Below are 19,569 nucleotides of genomic sequence, written 5' to 3'. Positions count from 1 at the left end.
AAGAAATCTCATGTACTTCTGAACTTTCTTAATTATAAAATAAGATACATGTCAAATGATGATAATATTTATAATAAAATGGCTCACTTAAGGTAATTTTGAAAACTAGTACCATTGCAAACAGAAACATCAGAGAATATTTGCTCGGTATTATTTGTCAAGATATTAAGGTAAAATTAGCAGCTAGTGGAGCTGTAGGCAGAGACTTGATGAGCTAGGAAAACAAAATATAGGCAGTAGACCGGATGAGTCAGGAAAACAAAAGATTTCTGTTGGTAAGCTAGAGAACAAATCTTAATAAAGGTAATGGAAATTCACAACCGGTGTGGACTGTGTGATATTGGATGACGTTAATATGAAGTGAAGCAAAACAGTATGTGGTTGTGAGTGTGTGTGTGTGTGTGTGTGTGTGTGTGGTTGTGTTGTGGTGTTTTTTTCAGTCCCATTCGTTTGCTCCAGCCATTTGCATGTCCAGAGTAAGGAATAACTTGGTTTGATCGAAGCTACACTGTATTAGGCACAATTATGAAAGGAAAATAGAATGAGAGCTGTGGTTGGCTGCAAGGGAATTATATGACAATGGATGACAGAGCTCACATAAGGAGGAAAATGTGATGAATTTCTTGATGAGTTAAAGGTTAATGGATATTTATCATACACTATATAAGGAGTGTTAATAGGAAAGTTATTAATATGATGGCATTAATGCTAATGGTTTATATTTAGCATCAGTGATAGGAGAGATACATAAAGTAGAATAATATTGATTGATTTATTTCCTCAGCAGCAAAGAATTATTTCAAGAAAATTGATTCTCACTGGAATATAAATGGGAAGACTTAAGACTTATTTTGAATGTGAATTAAGCAAAAGTGTTAAGGGAAAAGCTTTGAATGAAAGAAGATGGAATGAACAATCAATACAAAAAAAAAATTAATCCAGACAAAAATAACAGAAAAAAACCTATATCATAATTTCACTCCAGATATTATTCCTACACAATAAACTCTGAATGACAATGTACACTTCTCATTATCCCTGATATCATTAAATCCAAGTATGAATGCATATACTAGCATTTTATTTCTTTAATCATATTTCTTGAATTTTAACTGCACATCAATTCATTTTTGAAGTTTCAAATCTCGTTTCCAAAAAACAGAGCAAAGTAATGGTGGAAATAATTTAAGAGATTATATAAGTGCACTCAAGCATCTTATCCAGCTAACAATAGGAAAATGCATTTATATCAAACATTAATTAATTAAGCATCTTGACTTTACTATATCTGCAGATGGAGAACAAATTAACAGAAAACCCCAATATCACTGCCACGGTGGAATTTATTCTCCTAGGGTTTTCTGATGTTCCTAATCTCCAATGGATCCTTTTCGGGATATTTTTAGTCATCTATCTGACTATCCTGATGTGCAATGGCATCATAATTTTGATAACAAGAATTGATCCTGCTCTCCAGATCCCTATGTATTTTTTTCTGAGCACTTTTTCTTTTTTAGAAATCTGTTATGTAAGCGTCACTGTCCCAAGAATGCTCGTGGACCTACTAACCCAGAAAGGAAACATTTCTTTCTTTGCCTGTGCTACACAAATGTGTTTTGTCCTGATGTTTGGAGGCTCAGAGTGTCTCCTCCTGGCCGTGATGGCCTATGACCGCTATGTAGCCATCTGTAGCCCTCTGCACTACCCTCTAGTCATGAACCACAGGGTCTGCGTCCAACTGGTGATCGCCTCCTGGATGGGTGGAGTTCCAGTTGTAATTGGGCAGACCTGCCAGATTTTCTCTCTGCCCTTTTGTGGGTCTAACACAATTAACCATTTCTTCTGTGACCTTCCCCCGGTCCTCAAGCTTGCTTGTGGGAACACATTTGTGAATGAGATAGCAGTCTATGTAGTTGCTGTGGTATTTATCACGATTCCGTTTTTGTTGATTGTTATCTCCTATGGCAAAATTATCTCCAACATTCTGAGACTGTCATCAGCCAGAGGGAGGGCTAGAGCTTTCTCTACCTGTTCTTCTCACCTGATAGTTGTCGTCTTATTCTATGGAACAGCTACTGTCACTTATTTACAACCCAAACCAAGTCAGTCTGCAGAAATTGGGAAACTGATCTCTCTTTTCTATACTGTTTTGATCCCAACATTGAATCACATTATATATACTTTGAGGAACAAAGACATCATGGTAGCCCTGAGAAAACTGGTAACTAACTTATCAACATGATTCGACTGCTGGTAATTACTAGAAGAATGCTTATATGTTTGTCATGTACATACAGCAGAAAAAAAATCTTCTGGTTTTGCTCCTATTTTCCTAAATACTGGTATTATCATCATAGCAGCTTCACATGATATTAAGGGACCTTAGTTTCATAGAGTTAAATTAAGGATTTCTGAAAAATCGATGCACATATTATCTCAACTGTAAGGATCTCATTTGAAGATCTATCTTTCTTCTCAATGTGAACTAGTGAGTTAAGAAATTGCCAGAGCAATACAATGATAGTTACTGAGTATGCCATACAACCAGGGATTAGGGTCCTGCTCGATGATAAATTTTCTTTAACCTTCCCACTCCTTCAGATACATTTGCTGCCCTTCTCAGTACCTATGATTGGATTTAGAAAATGAGAAAAAAACAGCAGCAGCTAAGATGGTGGAAGCAGGAGAATCTTAGGGTTTTCTTTGCATTTCTCTTTGCTTCATCTCTTGTATCATCTATGTTGCTTTAAGTCTACAAATCCTCAGGGTGTCCCCTCCCCCATTATTCCAGAATTTTCTGTTCTCTGTTACCATGATTGCTTCCCCTTGTAGCTTCATGTTTTGCTTTGGTATTATCTATCTATTTATTGTTAAAAGTTTTTGGTTTTTCATGATAAACTATCCATACCAATGCCGAATGCTGGCCCCTCTAAAATATATATCCAGATACATTATATTATATATATATCCAGCTATAACTGCAAATGTGACCTTATTTTGAAAACAAAGGCTTTTACAGATGTAATTAAGTTAAGAAAAGGAGATCATTCTGGTTTAAGGTGAGCACTAAATCCTCTGCCAGTGTCCTTGTGAGAGAGAAAGGCAGAGGGAGTTACAAAACAGACACAGAGACACAGAGAAGACGATCATGTGAAGACAGAGGCAGAGGTTGGAGTAATGCAGCCAAGAGCCAAGGAAGGTCACGAGCTACCAAAAGCTGGAAAAAGCCAGGGGTACTTTGCTCCCAGAACCTTTGGAGGGAGTGAGACCCGGCCGGCACTGCGAGTCCAACTCTGGGTTCTAGAGCCGTGAGATACTAAATAATTGTGATCTAGCCTTTAGACTTTTTTTTGCAGTTTGAATTTATTACAAAGACGATGTAACATGTAAATCACAAGAAATACTAAATTTTTATTCAGAAAACAAATAACTAGATAGAAACTAAAATTCCTGTATTTCTCCCTTTCTTATTCCTACTAAATGCCTTAAAGAATATTTAGCATCTAGTAAAGAAATTTCAGTATCAGCCAAATCATCTGTGGATACATTGAAGATGATAGAAAAGGACACAGTTGAAAATAAATCACTCTCAGTGATTATTGAATGATGGTAAATGAAACAACCCTCAAATTTTAAAAGGAAGGAAAGAAAAAAATGTCAAGTACTGAATCAATGAAGTGATTCTCAGTATTCAACAAATCAGAAAGGTAATTTACAATATTAAAAATTACATAAATGTTGACAAATATGATAGGAAAGAATTGAATGTGTATGATTATCAGATATCATATAACTGTAAAGAAATATCTCTTTCTCAGTGCCAAAAAATATGTACAAAGATGTTTTTCACTTACTTGCTGGCAACATAATTTAAACAAATTGAAAAATAACAGTTTTAAGGAAGCAAAACTCTAAATTCATTTTAAAAACATTAAAAATGTTGAAAATTAAAGCACTTAATGAAGCTTATATAAAAAAATTAAGTTGAGATAACCAAGTAGATTGGAAACCAAAGCAGGTATTGTAGCGTTTTTTTTTCCCCTCTGATATATTTCAGACTTACAATATTTGTATTTAACATAGACTGGAGATATACCTTGAAATGCAACTATACGACTGATGGCCAAAAAATAGTAATTAATTAATATTCCATCCAAAGTTGTGTTAGTTAAAAAAAAAATAGATGACCATAATTAAAGCATGCATGGTAGTGACTCTGTAGCATCTTTCTATGCTGAATGACAGTGACTGGAGTAGGGTGGCGGGGGAACTTGATAATATGGGTGAATGTAGTAACCACAATGTTGATCATATGAAACCTTCATAAGAGTGTATATCAATGATACCTTAATAAAAAAATTAAATTAAATAAAGCATGCACATGCTATGGTGAGAAAAATCTAATGCTTCTACACTCCAAAGGTCAGGTAGAATAATAATCAGGGGAGTAACATTGAACAGGATCTGCAAATTTTGAGTTTAACTATTCTCCAGTGACTATTTGTGGACAATTTGTGATCTTGGGTCTCAAGAGCATCCTTGCTCCCCTGCCAAGACCTGGTGTGAGTAGGAGAGTGGCTGGCCAGGGGACTCAAATGCCATAGGGTGACTGTCATTCTATAGAGTGACAGCTTTGGTCAGAATGCCTGGAAAAATGCATTCGAATGAGTGGTAAAAAGAAGCATAAGATTAAATATTAAGGTGATATATGGAAAAGAAATAAATCCAGTAGAATAAAAGGGTTGTTTTTACTTAAAGAGAAACTTGGTATTTTGAAACAGATTTCAGGAATGAGAGAAAAAATATCAATTTCTTATTAAAAGAGAAGTTTCTTACATATATATGTAAAAACATATATACTTAAATGGTTCTACTGAGGGGAAAAAGCTGCATAACTAAATCTAGAAGAGAAAGAATGAATTATTTCATGCCAATGGAATTTTTGCATTGATATCCTTTATTTTAGAACCCAGTAAAACTCTAAGAATCAAGAGTCAACAGATTAAAGAAGTTTTTAAGGTGAAACATTTAAAGAAGTTTTTAAGCTGAAAATCAGCACTCAACTTAAAAATAACCTTTGGATTCCTCATATTCATCATGATGGAGGGAATTGGGAAAAAAAATGGATATTGAAACACTTTAAAGATCATAGAATCCTACATAAGTACAGTATGTTTGTCTTGATACTCCAACAGGTAAATAACAGAAACTTATTTGGACCAAATCCCTTTTAATAAACTAAACACTAGTTTATTCGTATATGTTTCTATGACTCAATACAGAAAAAGTAGATGCTGTATTAAGGGAGATTATGTCTATGAATTTTTCCTAAAGCATATCACTTCCTAGAAGTGATTTTCTTATTAAGAATGGTAAAAATTAACCATTCAACTATTAAAATAATTAAAATAAATAAATGAATATTAAATTACCATTCTAGTTATTAAAATAATAATATATCAATGTGGGATTTCTCATTTATTAGTTATCTTTTGATTATTTTTCCCTCTTAGGATGGTTCTTTATATCTTAAAAGGAGAACTAAAAACTTTAAGCTAACACTTCAGTATTCCCTTTATGGGCAACTGTCTACAAATTATAATAATTTAGAGTAGTCAGTTTAGATTTCATTTACTTCATCTCAGTTATATGATTAAAATGAGAATTATAAAATGATTTTTATCTAATCACAGAAATTGAGACACTTCACATTATATGGACTAGGCAGAGTTCCTGAAATCATACACCCTATGCAAGTTATTCTGTAAGATCATTTAATTGTTAATTAATTAACTAACTGAAAAGCATTTATCAAGTGTCTGCTGCATGATGGGATGTCGTAATTGAAAGATCTTGAAATTAATGCCTGGTGATGCTTATTTGATTTTGAGAGATAAGTAAAACAGGAATAAATTTTCAAAGGCAAGTTCATGCAGAATCAGTACGAGCTAGGAGTGCTAATAGGTAAGGAAAGGCACATGGTATGCTTGCAAACAGCTACATGGAAGAATTGAATTACCAAAAACCCACAATTTAAAATTTATGGCAAGCATTCTAGTGGGAATTGTGACAGACATAAAAGTTTCTGCTGTACGATTCAGTTTGTTAATATAGAGAGTGAAAAAGAATCACCTTTTTGTGTCTACAAACAAACAAAAAAAATGAAAATACACATGCATGTATCCAGAACCCTTCAGATCCATTAAAAGGCAAACCTACAGTTGAATGTTAGTTATGTTCATGTGTTTAGAATTTAACATATATTCACCATTGGATTCTGTGTTGCTCTTTGATGCTAGAATATAAAATGCTGGAATTTGATGAAGATAAAACATTTTATATACTAACTCTTCAACCTCCTCTAGTCTATAGAAAATAAACCAAAAGGATAAATGACTAATTTCACCATTTTCACAGATGGAACTCTAAAAAAAGCCAACGAAAAGCAAACCTCACTTCAATGGTGGAATTTGTTTTGGGGGATTTTCTTGTATTCCCAATCCCTCAATGATTCTTTTTGTCCTATTTTTCTTGTCTCGGTGATAATCCTGGTAGAAAATGGCATCATTATTCACATAACCAAAGTGGAACCAGGCTCTCCAAATTTTCATGTATTTTTCCCCTCATTAACTTTTCCTACCTGGAAATTTGTTATGAGTTTTTAACTCTTTGTAGAATACTCATCAATTTTTGGTCTCAGAAAAGAAATGTTTATTTGTTTGACTATGCTACAAAAATGTATTTTATCTTGATGCTTGGACATACAGAATGCTTTCTCCTGACAGCAATAGTCTATGACCGCTGCATGGCCATTTGTAACATTTCACGCTACCCTCTGGCTGTGAACCACAAGTTCTGGATCCAGCTAATGATCACTGACTTTTGATCATGGGAATTCTGTCAAGATAAGACAAGACATACCAGATTTTCTCTGGGCTGTTTCGTGGCTCCCACCAAATCAATCACTTCTGTGACATCCCCCCCAGTGCTCAAGCTGGCCTGTGGGGACACTTCCCTGAATGAAAGGTTGGCCTTCACATCACACTGATGTTTGTTACGATCTCTTTTCTGTTGATACGTGGCTCCTACAGTAAAACCATCTCCACCATCCTGAGGCTGCCATTGGCAACAGGATGAGCCAAAGCTTTCTCCACCTGTTCATCCCACATCACTGCTTTGACTTTGTTGTGTAGATCAAGAATCTTCACATATTTATGACCCATATCCAAATATCCAAACATTCCTTTCCAGATCAGATACATTTTATTTTAAATTAAAGTTCCTTAAGAAACAGCCAGTGTAAAAAGAACACTACCCACCACCCCTCGCCCTGCTCTCTGTCCCCAGAAAGCAGGAAGTCTCCCACATGAAGGGCTGCCTCCCTAGACGAGGAGGTAAAGGGACTTCCTGACCACCAGAGAGCAGGCATTCAGAGCCCAGAAGGCTATATAAGGAGACCTTGTTACTTTTACTAATTTACCACCCCAGCCCAAATTCTGTTAGAATCCCTACCAATGGGAGTTCCAAACATATATTTTCATTGTCCTACAGGTTCTTCACAGATTTATCCTTGCTTTTTCTCAAAAGTATAAATCTGCCTGCCTTACTCATTTTTTAGGGCCTTAATTACATTATTGGGCATTCCTCCATCTGCAAATAATTAAACTGGTTTTGTCTCCTATAATCTGCCTCACATCAAATTCTTAGATCAACTAGAAGAATGTTGAAGAAGAGAGGAAAACTTTTTCTCCCCAACACCACTTACTTCTGCTATTATCTCATCAGGAGCTATCTTGTAGTTTATTTCCCTGCCTTAATATGGATTGATTATCCATACTCATTCTTGAACTTGTCATTTTATGCTGGATTTTCTGATATCAGGGTGATATACTGGGTGGTTGCATTTAAAATAAGGAACTAAATTTTCAGCAGGTTTTATATTTAGCAGACTATGCTCTGTCAACACAAATTCACTGCTGATTTGAGACTGTTAATTAAAACACATTATTTTTAATAATTCATCTTCCCTAAAATGAGTATTTTATCCTAAAATTCATAGTGTGTATTCTAGTTCTTCTCCCCCTTTATTGTTATCATTTGTTTAGGAAAAAATATTAGCCAGTAAGGATAACCATATATGGAAAGCTTCTAGAGAATATATGTTGAATGACTATAGAATATGGACAGACTTGAATATGTAAAAGACTGTACTGCAGAGTAGTGTAGAAAGGTGGTCTTTTAATAAACTATATTAATTTAAATGAATATAAATTTGTAAAATAAAAAAAGAAAAAGAAAACTTGACCTTTACTTCATATCATCTATTTAAAAAATCCCAGAGAGTTTGTAAACCTAAATATGAAATGCAACACAATATATCTTTCCAAAGGTGATGTGTGTTATCTTCATAACGTCAGTGTAACAAAAGTATTTTTTCAGATAAAATTATTAGCCATAGTGGAAAACATAGATAAGTTAAACTGTATTGATTAAAAAAGAGTGTTCATCTGAAGAAGCCATTTGGGAGTGAAGATTTTTGACAGAAGAGTTTAAATACACCATATATAAAGAAGCATTCCAAACCAAAAGCATAGAAATCTCAGGAGAAAAATTGAGAAGGAACTAAAAAAGTGTTTCACAAAAGAAGATAATCCAAATGGTCAGGAAACTAAGGAAAGTCACATTAGCATTCAATAAAATGCAAAATAAAACCAAAGAGATCTATGACTTATCAGACAAAAAAAAGACAAATCCGACTACTTGTGTAAAAGGTGTGGCACAACGGGGCTCTGCAGGCCAGCATGGACCACTTTAGCAGTCAGCTTGCCCTTATCTAGAGAATCTTACCCCTAGGGGTCTACCGGCAGACATGTGTCATGCATACGTCTGTCAGGAGACATGTCCAAGAAGGTTCATGTTTGCATCTTTCAGAAGAGCAAATCCTTCTCCAATTAGAGTTATGGTTAAAAGATACTATTTGAATGCCCAATAATTTTATAGGTATATGTTACATACGTATCATATAATATATATGATTTGTAACATTTAGGATGTAATACGTATATCCTACATTTTTAATGAACATATGTTTATAACAAAAAGAAAACCAATATTATTTATTATTTTTATGCCATTCTTCTATTTCTTCCTGAATCTAATTTAGAGAAAGGAATTGCCTTTTACCTCAAAAAAATAATCTTTGACAACAAAAAATGATTCAAGACTGGGGGTACTGCTGAATTATTTAGATGTATGAATGAATCCATTATGTAAACGGACATACTTAAAAATAAGCCACATATCATTTCCAACACTTAAAACAAATAAAACATAACTTCCATTTATTTAGGATGCACTTGATGATAGCAAGTCAGTCTTCTTTTCGTAAACACTTTAAAATTGGAAAAACATGAAAAATCATATTTTAGAGGCATCCTAACTAGAGCTGTTAAATAAAAAGAATAGATGACAATGTCCAAATTAAGGCTCATTAAGTCAGAGAGAGTTAGCCCACATGATGATTCACCCTTTGTTGGTTCACAATCTGTTCCAAGTACAAATGTGTTCCAATACCATGTTACTACATAACTTCATATCTGTGCATGTTTTAGTGATTGATCCAAACAGTAAACACAATTGTGATATTGGTCAATGATGCATAAGATAATGTCTCAGAATTTTTTTCTGAACTAAATCATTTTCCAGATTAAAATTTAATTTCTGTTTTATAAATGAGGTTGAATATCTGTCCCTATTTAAGGGATCATTTTTCTCTCTTTTCTGTGAACTGTCACATCTAATTAGTCCATTTTTCTGTTTATACTTTAGACTTTTCTTCAACATATAAAAACAAGCTAAGAGAACTTTATTTGAGATACCATTTGTAATTATTTTCCCCATTATATCAATTCTATAGACTTTACTTTTGGGATCTGTTTCTTTGTACCATGCAGAGTTATTAATTTTTACACAATTTTTCTTCATCTTTTGTGCCCTAGATTCCGTATTTCGAGTCATAATTAAACTTTCCTTACTGCGAAACTGTAAAACTCGTTTTCTTAAAATGCTCTCATTATTTCACTCTCTAAACTATTCAAATCTCTGTCTCATTTAGTTTTTCTTGCCAAAATACAAGGTATTAACAGAAGTTTATAATTTTTTCCTTTAAGGTTGTCCAATTGTCTCCAAAATATTTATTTTATATGTCTCTATTTTACCAGTTTGGTAGGCTACTTTTATTACATGACAAATTCTTACTGGTATTGGACCTTTTCTTGGCTTAAATACAAATGTCTACTCTATTTTCTACTTCCTTTCTCTGTATGTATATATTCTACTCCGTGGAGGCGCCAGGAGAGGCCCATTCATGCCCAGCACCGCATGGGGCTCATCACCAGGCACCAGAGACCCTTTCAGCACAGCTGTTTCTGGGGTATGTATCCCCAGCAGCTCAGGCCCAGCTGGCCGCTCACCCCCCTGCTGTGCTGTGTCACCCCTGGATCCCGCGAGGCTCCTGTCACCACGCGCTCCTCGCTGGCATCCCCGATCTCTGACGCAGGGCTCCTGCTCCTGTGCAGGTAACTTCCCCAGTCGCTCCATCACCACATGACCACAGGAGCTCCCTCTCGGGTATATATTTTTATCTTTATATTCATAAGCCTTTAGAAATCATTATTTACTAAATAACAGGAATCAACATCCTATTTTCATCATGAGAAATTGATTCCAAGCCAAGATTCTTAAGCAATCCAAGCGTAGGGAAAAAATGGTCTTTCCCAGAATTGAAACCTGGAATGCGCACATGGTTTGGTTCGTGTCCTTCCCATGATCTCTGCTGGACGTATGTCAGATTCTCATCTTACCATAAGTAAAGCCTAAATATTCAAACCTTAAAGATGTAAAATGGGAAAAGATGGTGATATGCTGCAAAGGGCAGGAAAACTTTCTGCCTGTTAAGATGTTCTTTTTAATTTCTATGAAAATTTTAACTTCAGAAAATATTTTAATGCATTCAGCAGCCAAATCTCAGTTACCTAAACTGGTTATGAAGAAACCAACATATTCGTTTTGTATATAGAAATAAAGCATTTGTCATCAGAACATTTATTCCACTGTTACACAAGACAGCCTCTAACTAGTCATTAAGGAACCTAGGAGAGAGGAGAATATCACAGAAGGAAGTCTAAGATCTCAGTCTAATAGGAACAGAAGCTCCTTATGGAGTGTTCATAATAGATAAAGTGAGACTGGGTTTGGGTCGATTTTGGATGGTCTCAAATGATGTTGGTCAGTACCTTATTCATGACTTAGGAAGTTAGGTGTGCTGTGCACTCTATTCCATGGAGAGGTTGAAGAGAAAGTATTTCCAGGTAGTGAGAACTTTATGGAAGGAAAGAGAGAAGTAGTGCCAAAAATAGGCTTTTAATTAAAAATTTAAGTGTCAGGTAGAAGAGATCCCTGGGGGAGATATAACTAATTTCATTTAAAGAGCACTTTATGTTTAGAAGGAACAGAATATTTTAAAGACAGCTTGAATACCTTTGATGAAGCAAGTAATTTCACATACAGAGATTTCAGTATCAAACCCACTATGTGAGAAACATCAGCAACATCCCAAATAAGGAAGGTAAATATGAACCTCTTTAAACTGACAGTAAGCATTAGATCATATTGTCAAATTTAAAGGTAGCATTTAACATACAATAGCAACGTGTCACCTTCTTAAAGCAACTCCTATCATTTCAGATGCTTATTAAACAAAATTTACAATGAAATAATAATAATGTGTAGTGACATTGAAAATCTCTTCAAAATACTGAAAACTAATAATTGAAGTATTTTTTCTAGGCATAGGTATCACAGGAAACGTCATTTTGAGCCAACATAATGTAACAAATGACTGTTGTATTTATGCACCCAGCATGACATTGTAATGGGAGGTTTAAAATCAAATAATCCATTAAATAATATTACAACCATTGGGGAATCAAAAGAACATTAATTTTAAAGAAAAAATTATAGAAGTAAGGAGTTACAAAATAATGAAAAAGAATGTTAAATTCAATACTGTCTTTATGATTTAAATTGTTGGTTTATATGAAATATAAAAAATACAGCTGAGGGTTGGGTTGCTTGCAACATCAAACTGAGAATATCATTAAAGATTGCCTTCATTATTTGGGCTTTTCAGAGACAGGAAGCTTGAATTCAAATAAAACTAGTAGAAAACTAAGTTTAACTTCAATTGCTTGATGAGAAGAACTTAAACATTTATAAGAAACACATAATTTTATGAGAGCACACGGAGTCCGTCTCTGCTCTGTCTACTTTATTTTGCACTTGAGATATATACAAACCCTACCTCTGTCACATTACACATTGATGATTTCATCTCTGAAAGTTGAATTTGTACATTAGAAATTGTCTTTAGCACTGGACATAATTTTATTCAAGTAATAAGACTGAAATCATTAGTGCTAAATGTTGTCATTCATAAATGAGGCATTATGATTAAAATTTTATTTTCTTGTTTGTTAATACTTTTCTCCCTTTTAAGAATGATGATTCATTTAAAATGTCTTTGTCTTAGGTAATTTCAGAATCAATTATTCGGCAACATATTAGGTATACAAACATTTTCTAAGATCTATATTGATCCCAAGTAGGAAGATAGTCACAGTCCTTTCCACCCAGATCCCTTAATGTGAGTGAAACGAAAGACGTACAAAAGGAATTGGCCACCTTGAAACACAACGGTCTGAACACTGCTGTGTGCTCTTGGATTACAGAGCAGATATAAATACAAACAAAAATATTGGCAGAGAAGTCATGGAGAACTCTCAGCTGAAGGGTTTGGTATTTTATTACACTGATCACTACTTTAAGATCTCACTCCATTTCCACATAAACCATGTGATACAAAGAAAAGTAAATTAGTGTGTGTGTTTTCCCTACTGCTTAGAGGGAAGAGTAAAACTTAGAATAATGAAATTTACTGTATCTAAGGAGGCAATGACCTTCAGGAGTGTGCACTGCAGAATCAGCCCTGAACATGAGAGTCCCTCTTAAATTTGGTACCTGTGGGGTCTCACTCACCTTCACTAACCCTGGCCCTGGTGAAAGGAGAGAATGGACAAAAGTGATTACCAAGAAGTCAGTCAGTAATTCTATTCAATAAATTCTGCCAGAAAGTGTGTAACAACTTTGAAGACTAAACACTTAAGAATGTAATATCATATTTATATAATAGTCATAATTATAGAACTTCAAGTAATCAGATTAAAATTAATAGGTAATTTGACAAATATTATCTCACTTAATTTTCCCAAATACAGAAGACAAACTTAGAAGTCAAAACAATTGTTTAGTATCACACAGGTAAGAAATCATAGAGTTCAGATTCAAACTCAATTCTAATACAAGAATAAACACCAACATAACAATCACAAAGACTGTGTACACATGATCAAATTATCCATCATTGGTAAGTCTCAATATCATTTTCTTTAAGAAAAGTGAATTTAGAAATGTACCTAAGTGTTGTTTTCAAGGAACAACAAACCTGGTGGAGTTGCACACAGCACACGGGGACACACAGCCAGTACTTCTGTCCGCCTGCCCACACACGTGCACATGGGAAGGGACTGACTGCAAGACTATCCCTGTTTAACAGGGCTACCCTCTGTATTGTTTCTATCTATCTGTACCTCTGTTCTCAGGCAACTCCTCCCGATTAAAGCCCTCTAATATTCCCCACTTAGTATCCTACACAAATATTTGTTTTATAGCCATATGTACAATAAAATATTCTCTCATTTCTCTTGGCAAAATGCAGAATAGTACGTGCTACTAAACTGTGATAGAGAAAAATCATAGAAAAAGACAATAGCATTGTCACAAAGTGCAATTAATTCAAAGCAAGATGACACAGCAAATCTGTAGGCCTGTTTTCAGTGATAACTAATGGTTTTTTGAGTCTGTGCTAAGAAGGGCATAGTTGGATTATCCTGGGTTGTATTCAATAATAATATCTTAAAAGAAATTTCAGGAGAGTGTGTAGAGTGATTATTCACAGGGTATAAACTGAGAGACTGGGAAACACATCACTAGTGACATTATTAAATTAGAAACAACTGCAGTGATTACAAAGACCAGTCTTGATATCCTGATGCAATTTAGGGAACAGCACTGATCCATGGAGGTAAGGTGAAAAGTACGTGATAAATTGTTCCTTTCCGCAGATGAAACACCAAGATAAACGAGCAGAAGAAAATGTAACTGAATTGATGGGATTTGTTCTGCTGGGCTTTGCGGATGTTCCCCTTCTCCAGTCATTTCTATTTGGCTTGTTTTTAGTCATCTACATCATTACCTTGGTGAGCAATGGCATTATACTTCTAGTAACAAAACTAGCCCCTGCTCTCCACACCCCCATGTACTTTTTCCTGGGAAATTTTTCCTTTTTGGAAATCTGCTATGTATCAGTTACTCTCCCCAGAATGCTCATGAATCTTTGGACCCAGAGAAGAACAATTTCTTTAGTTGCCTGTGCTACCCAAACTTACTTCATTCTTATGCTGGGAGCCACAGAGTGTTTCCTTCTGGCCGTGATGGCCTATGACCGCTACATGGCCATTTGTAACCCTTTGCACTATCCTCTAGTCATGAACCACAAATTGTGTGTCCAGTTGGTGGTTGGCTCCTGGATCAGTGGAATTCCAGCCCAGATAGGGCAGACATGCCAGATTTTCTCTCTGCACTTTTGTGGGTCTCATTTAATCAACCACTTCTTCTGTGACATCCCCCCAGTACTCAGCCTGGCCTGTGGGGACACTTTTTTGAATGAAATGATGGTGTACATAGTTGCTGTATTATTTGTTATGGTTCCATTTCTGTTGATCCTCATCTCCTATACCAAAATCATCTCCACAATCCTTAAATTGCCATCAGCCACAAGTCGGGCCAAAGCCTTCTCCACCTGTTCATGTCATCTCATGGTTGTAGCTTTGTTCTACGGATCAGGCATTATTACGTATTTAAGGCCCAAGACCAGCCACTCAGCAGGAACTGGTAAAGTGCTTTCTCTCTTCTATACCATTGTGACTCCCATGTTTAACCCCATGATATACAGTCTAAGGAACAAGGATGTCACCATGGCCCTGAGAAAATTGTTACAGAAATAATTTACTTCTTTAGAAAATGAGTCACTGGCAGGAATTGATTCCTTCATATTGATATATGAAACTTCAACACATATTTACTTTAGACTCTCATTTCCTGCCTGTACAGTTGTAGGTTTTTTCCAAATTTATAAATAACCTGTAATGTTGTAATGTCTTAATATTTACATTTATTTACATATCATCAAGTAACAAATCATTTCATTGGTAATTCTATAATTTTAGTGTGTAGAATCTTCTCTCAGTGAGAACCTTTGATAAGGATTGATGCAATAGACTTAATTGCAATAAATACTCTCTCACTTAATGGAAAGCATGTCATTCTATTTTTATAGAATTTTTGCAGTCATTTTAGGAGACATTTTAGCAATGAATTATAAATATGTATGTATTTTAAATCATAGTATATTTATTAAAATATGTATAATTTTTTTGGTCTAGCAGTGATTTTATAAGAAATAATTTCTCAGAGAATAAGGGCACCTTTCTTAGGAATGTAGTTACATAAGTGATTTTGATACATGACTACCAGTGAATATTAAGCATGACTTACATCAATATGTACTAATGTATTTCTATGTGTCATAGAGTCCTATGCTTTGATAAAAAATGAATAGTATTAAAATATTTAAATGTACTGAAAAAGGAGAGAGTGATGAGAATATCTTTCATATATTCTCCAGGAGAGGATACTAGTGATTGAAAAAGTAGGGAAAAGGAAATAAAGTTTTATAAAACACATCTGGTATAAAGACACAGATACCACACATAACTTGTACACCACACATATATATGCATGTTGAAGATGATCAATAAGAATATATTAATCTATGTTAATTGTGAATATCTGAGAGTAAAATATTCAGTTTTTATTTTCCCTTTTGTTTACTGATATTTATGTTTATTAAAATAACCTGTGTTATTCATGTAGTCATGATAAGCAAACAATAAATATGTATTCATTCTGTATCAAAAATCATGGTTAGTTGTTTGTGTTCTCTAATTATAGTGATACAATTAACCTTATTAATTTTCAATATTTATGCTTATCTAATGAATTATTAGTATAATAATTAGTATATACTAGTATAATATTAGTAAATATTAGTATACTAACAGATCTCTAAGGAACCAGGACCTGTTATCAGTACTGAGGTTAAAAAAGAATGTGGTGAAGTTTGCACCTGTTTCAAAGGCTTAACCCATAAAAGAAAAAGATCAGTTATACACACATATGTATGAACATGCCAGTCAGAAACCTTAAAATTATAGTGTAAATGATTGGATATAGGGAAAGAATTAAAGAACAGGAAACATAATAACAACAAGGAAAATCCTGGGAACATTATCAAGCTGAAATAAGATAACTCCTAAACTGATTAGAGGTGGAATGGAATGAGACATATATTGACAAGACTTTGATTTTTACTGACCTTCCTGCCTAATATAGAAAAAATATACAAAAAACAGTGAGATAGAAGAGATAACTAACAAAGGGAAGACATTTAAAAAATATTAATAACACCAATAGATATAAACTAATCTAACTCTTTTTATAGAAGGACCACTAAGAGCTATGTTCTTGGAGAATGCTGATTTTTTTTTTTTTGCTAAATAATGAAGTTCATACCTACCAACAATCTGTGAACACTGTAAAAATTATTTTCTAACTTATCTAAACAAGTTACAAACAAAAATCTAAAGCAGTTGCTACATTCAGTGGTAATATGCCAAAAAAATTTTTGTACACTGATTTTTTAAACATGATGAATATGTACAGCTAATATGCATGCCTTATAAATTATAAAATATCTGTATTGTCAAGATAAAGTGTTTCATATTTCAATTCCATTATTCCTAAACAATTCATTTATAGTGCTAAAAAATTGACTTTTCTTCTTTATAAACACAAACACTGACCCTTATTTACATAGAAACTCATGCTTGTACGTGTTTTTGTGTATGTGTATGTGTATGTGTGCACTTCAGGCAAAGAGGATGGTTTTCCTAGATGAAACTTAGTTGATGAGGAGAGAGGGAGAGGTCAGCAGTATGTATGGAATCTTTACACACTTTGATTTGGGGAAGAAAAAATACTGAAGATATTTATTTATTTGTTTGTTTGTTTGTAAAACATTTATGTTCAAAAAGTGGTCCTTTAACTGAGACATTAAAACATGTAAATAAAGCATTTTTCACTAAGAAGTTAGATAATTACTATGTGTTATACTAATTAATGTAAAGCTAAATTATGTTTACTGTCTACAAACAACAAAAAGCCTGGGAAACCCAAAGCCCAATAGTTGTCATGCATGTCTGGAGAAGTTAAAACAGAGGAGACTGCCCAAAGGTTTAGAAGGCAGGGAACTTTGAAAGCCGTTGCAGAAAGATTTGCATTAAAACTATTTAATTTAAAATGATTTCCATGTTTAAATACATAGCCTTAATTATCTGGGAAACTAGATTTTGTAAAATGTCTCCTCCAACATCCTTGAATTTTAGACCAAGATTCTTTGGATCCAGCATCATGATTACATATTCATAATACTGCTGTGAGATGGTGATTTAGGCATTATTACCATTTTATAGACAGAGTAATTCCTAGAAAGAACATTTGCATTACTCAAGATACACAGATTACTCTAAGACTGACATTGTTCAGAGAATTGAAATACAAGCCAAAGAGTAAAATAGTTTGATATCATATACCCAAAAGTGGAAATTTACATAGAATATACAAAGAACTCTCAAAATGCAATTTTAGGTGGGAAACAACCTAATCAACAAATGTACAAAAACTTGCATAGATATTTTACAGAAAGGGATATTAAAGAAGTCAAATAATCACATAAAAGATGCTCATTGTTATTGGCCTTTATTAAAATGCAAACTAAAACAAAAGGAAATTCTGCTACCTGTGTATTTTAATGATCATAATTAAAATAAATCACAAAATAATACAACACAAATATGACAAATATATATGTAAGCCTTGAAAAGTGAGACTTGCATTGCATAGGCCATGATGTTTCTAATGTCTGTTTTCCCATCTTCCAACTCATTAATCTTAATACAAATATAAACCTATGCCTGCTGTTAGTAATTAGACACAATATGCTCATTCATTAAATTGTGTGAAAGTGTATTTATGTCTGTTTGTTTGTAGGGACGTTTAAAGAAACTTATTCTATTAAATCACACTCATAACCCTGAAAGGAGCCACAGTGACCCTGAGGACATCCTTGGATGGGAGATCAACACAGGAACTACTTGGATTCTAGGTTTTGACAGTTGAGGGAGATCATGACAGATACAGGGCATTGTAGCTGGTCACATGGCTGAACCACTAGATGCATTTCCTAGCTTCTCTTCCAGCTTGGGGTGGGCTGGTGACTGAATTTGACATGAGGAGTTTTGCATGAAGTTTCCAGTTTGAGCTCCTCAAAAGGAGTAAGTGAGTGCTCCGCTCCTTTCTCATCCCCTTTCTGAGGCCAAGGAGATGCTGGATTCTGCCTGATGAACGTGGACGTGGAGGCAGAAGTTCCGTATTGAAAATGATGTAACTGCCCCAACAGCCCTAAACTCTCCTTGACTTTTTACTGACTGAGAAAGAAACTTCTCTTTAAGACACTGTTCAATTGCCTCTTTATTAGAACATCTTACTTTCTATCTTAAGTAATATGTAGTATAAATTTCTGATTTCACAATGCTTCTATTTCTTAATAATCACAAAAAGTTAAGAGAGGTAGAGAGTTTAGAGGAATGGAATAGCCAGATATGTTTTTCATTGTTGTACTAAACTCCTTCAGTGGCAGGAAGAATGTTTTAGTTCCATTGGAAAGACCCATGGGATGGGACTGACTCCCGAAGGCAGAGGGCATTTCCTATTTAAACAGCAGTATATGTGTTGACAGGAGGACATATCTCAGAAGGTGATTAACTTCTCTTTCAAATAAAGGTAAAGTACATAACCATCAGAAGAAATAAAATATTCCTATTATTTGCTGTCTTTTAACTCAATCAATACCAATTGGCAGTGTATTTAACCTTAATCCAAACAGGAAAGCATGAATTATTTTGTCCAATGTGAAATTTAGTTTCACATGTATATTGAGCATTCATTGGTAACAAAGAACACTCATTCACAGAAAATTTAAAAAGGAATCCTTAGTTGTTATTATTGCTGTAGTTTAATTTCAAGGGACAGATTCATGTAGCCTTTTTACTCTTCTGACTCCCACTATAACATCAAAATGCAGATCACTTTGTAATATAATGAAACAATGTACCAAAGGTTGCCAACATCTTCAACTTCATCATCACCAGTGTTAAGCATAAGTTTAAGCAGTTTGTATGTGTTGATTCTAGGAGCCATATCTCATAAAAATGT

The 19,569-nt window shown here is 34.2% G+C and overlaps 2 protein-coding genes across 3 annotated transcripts; both read left to right on the top strand.

The window, feature by feature from the left end:
* The first annotated feature begins 1,276 nt into the window (after positions 1–1,276).
* LOC130684697 (olfactory receptor 10AG1-like) lies at positions 1,277–2,242 on the top strand. The gene has a single exon (XM_057506584.1). It carries the CDS (start codon positions 1,295–1,297, stop codon positions 2,240–2,242), a length of 948 nt encoding a protein of 315 aa, XP_057362567.1. The 5' UTR covers positions 1,277–1,294.
* Positions 2,243–10,957: 8,715 nt separating this feature from the next.
* Positions 10,958–15,182, top strand: LOC118908085 (olfactory receptor 10AG1-like). Of its 2 annotated transcripts, XM_057506582.1 has the most exons (2): positions 10,958–10,981; positions 14,250–15,182. In XM_057506582.1, exons 1-2 carry the CDS (start codon positions 10,958–10,960, stop codon positions 15,180–15,182), a joined length of 957 nt encoding a protein of 318 aa, XP_057362565.1. The 2 variants fall into 2 exon arrangements, with proteins under 2 accessions (XP_057362565.1, XP_057362566.1); XM_057506583.1 differs by lacking the exon at positions 10,958–10,981 and having other exon boundaries at positions 14,223–15,182.
* Positions 15,183–19,569: the final 4,387 nt, after the last annotated feature.

This window comes from Manis pentadactyla, chromosome 9 (assembly GCF_030020395.1).
Source record: "Manis pentadactyla isolate mManPen7 chromosome 9, mManPen7.hap1, whole genome shotgun sequence".
NCBI lineage: Eukaryota > Metazoa > Chordata > Mammalia > Pholidota > Manidae > Manis > Manis pentadactyla.
Note: the sequence above shows the minus strand (reverse complement) of the source record. Positions and strands in the feature narration are given on the sequence as shown.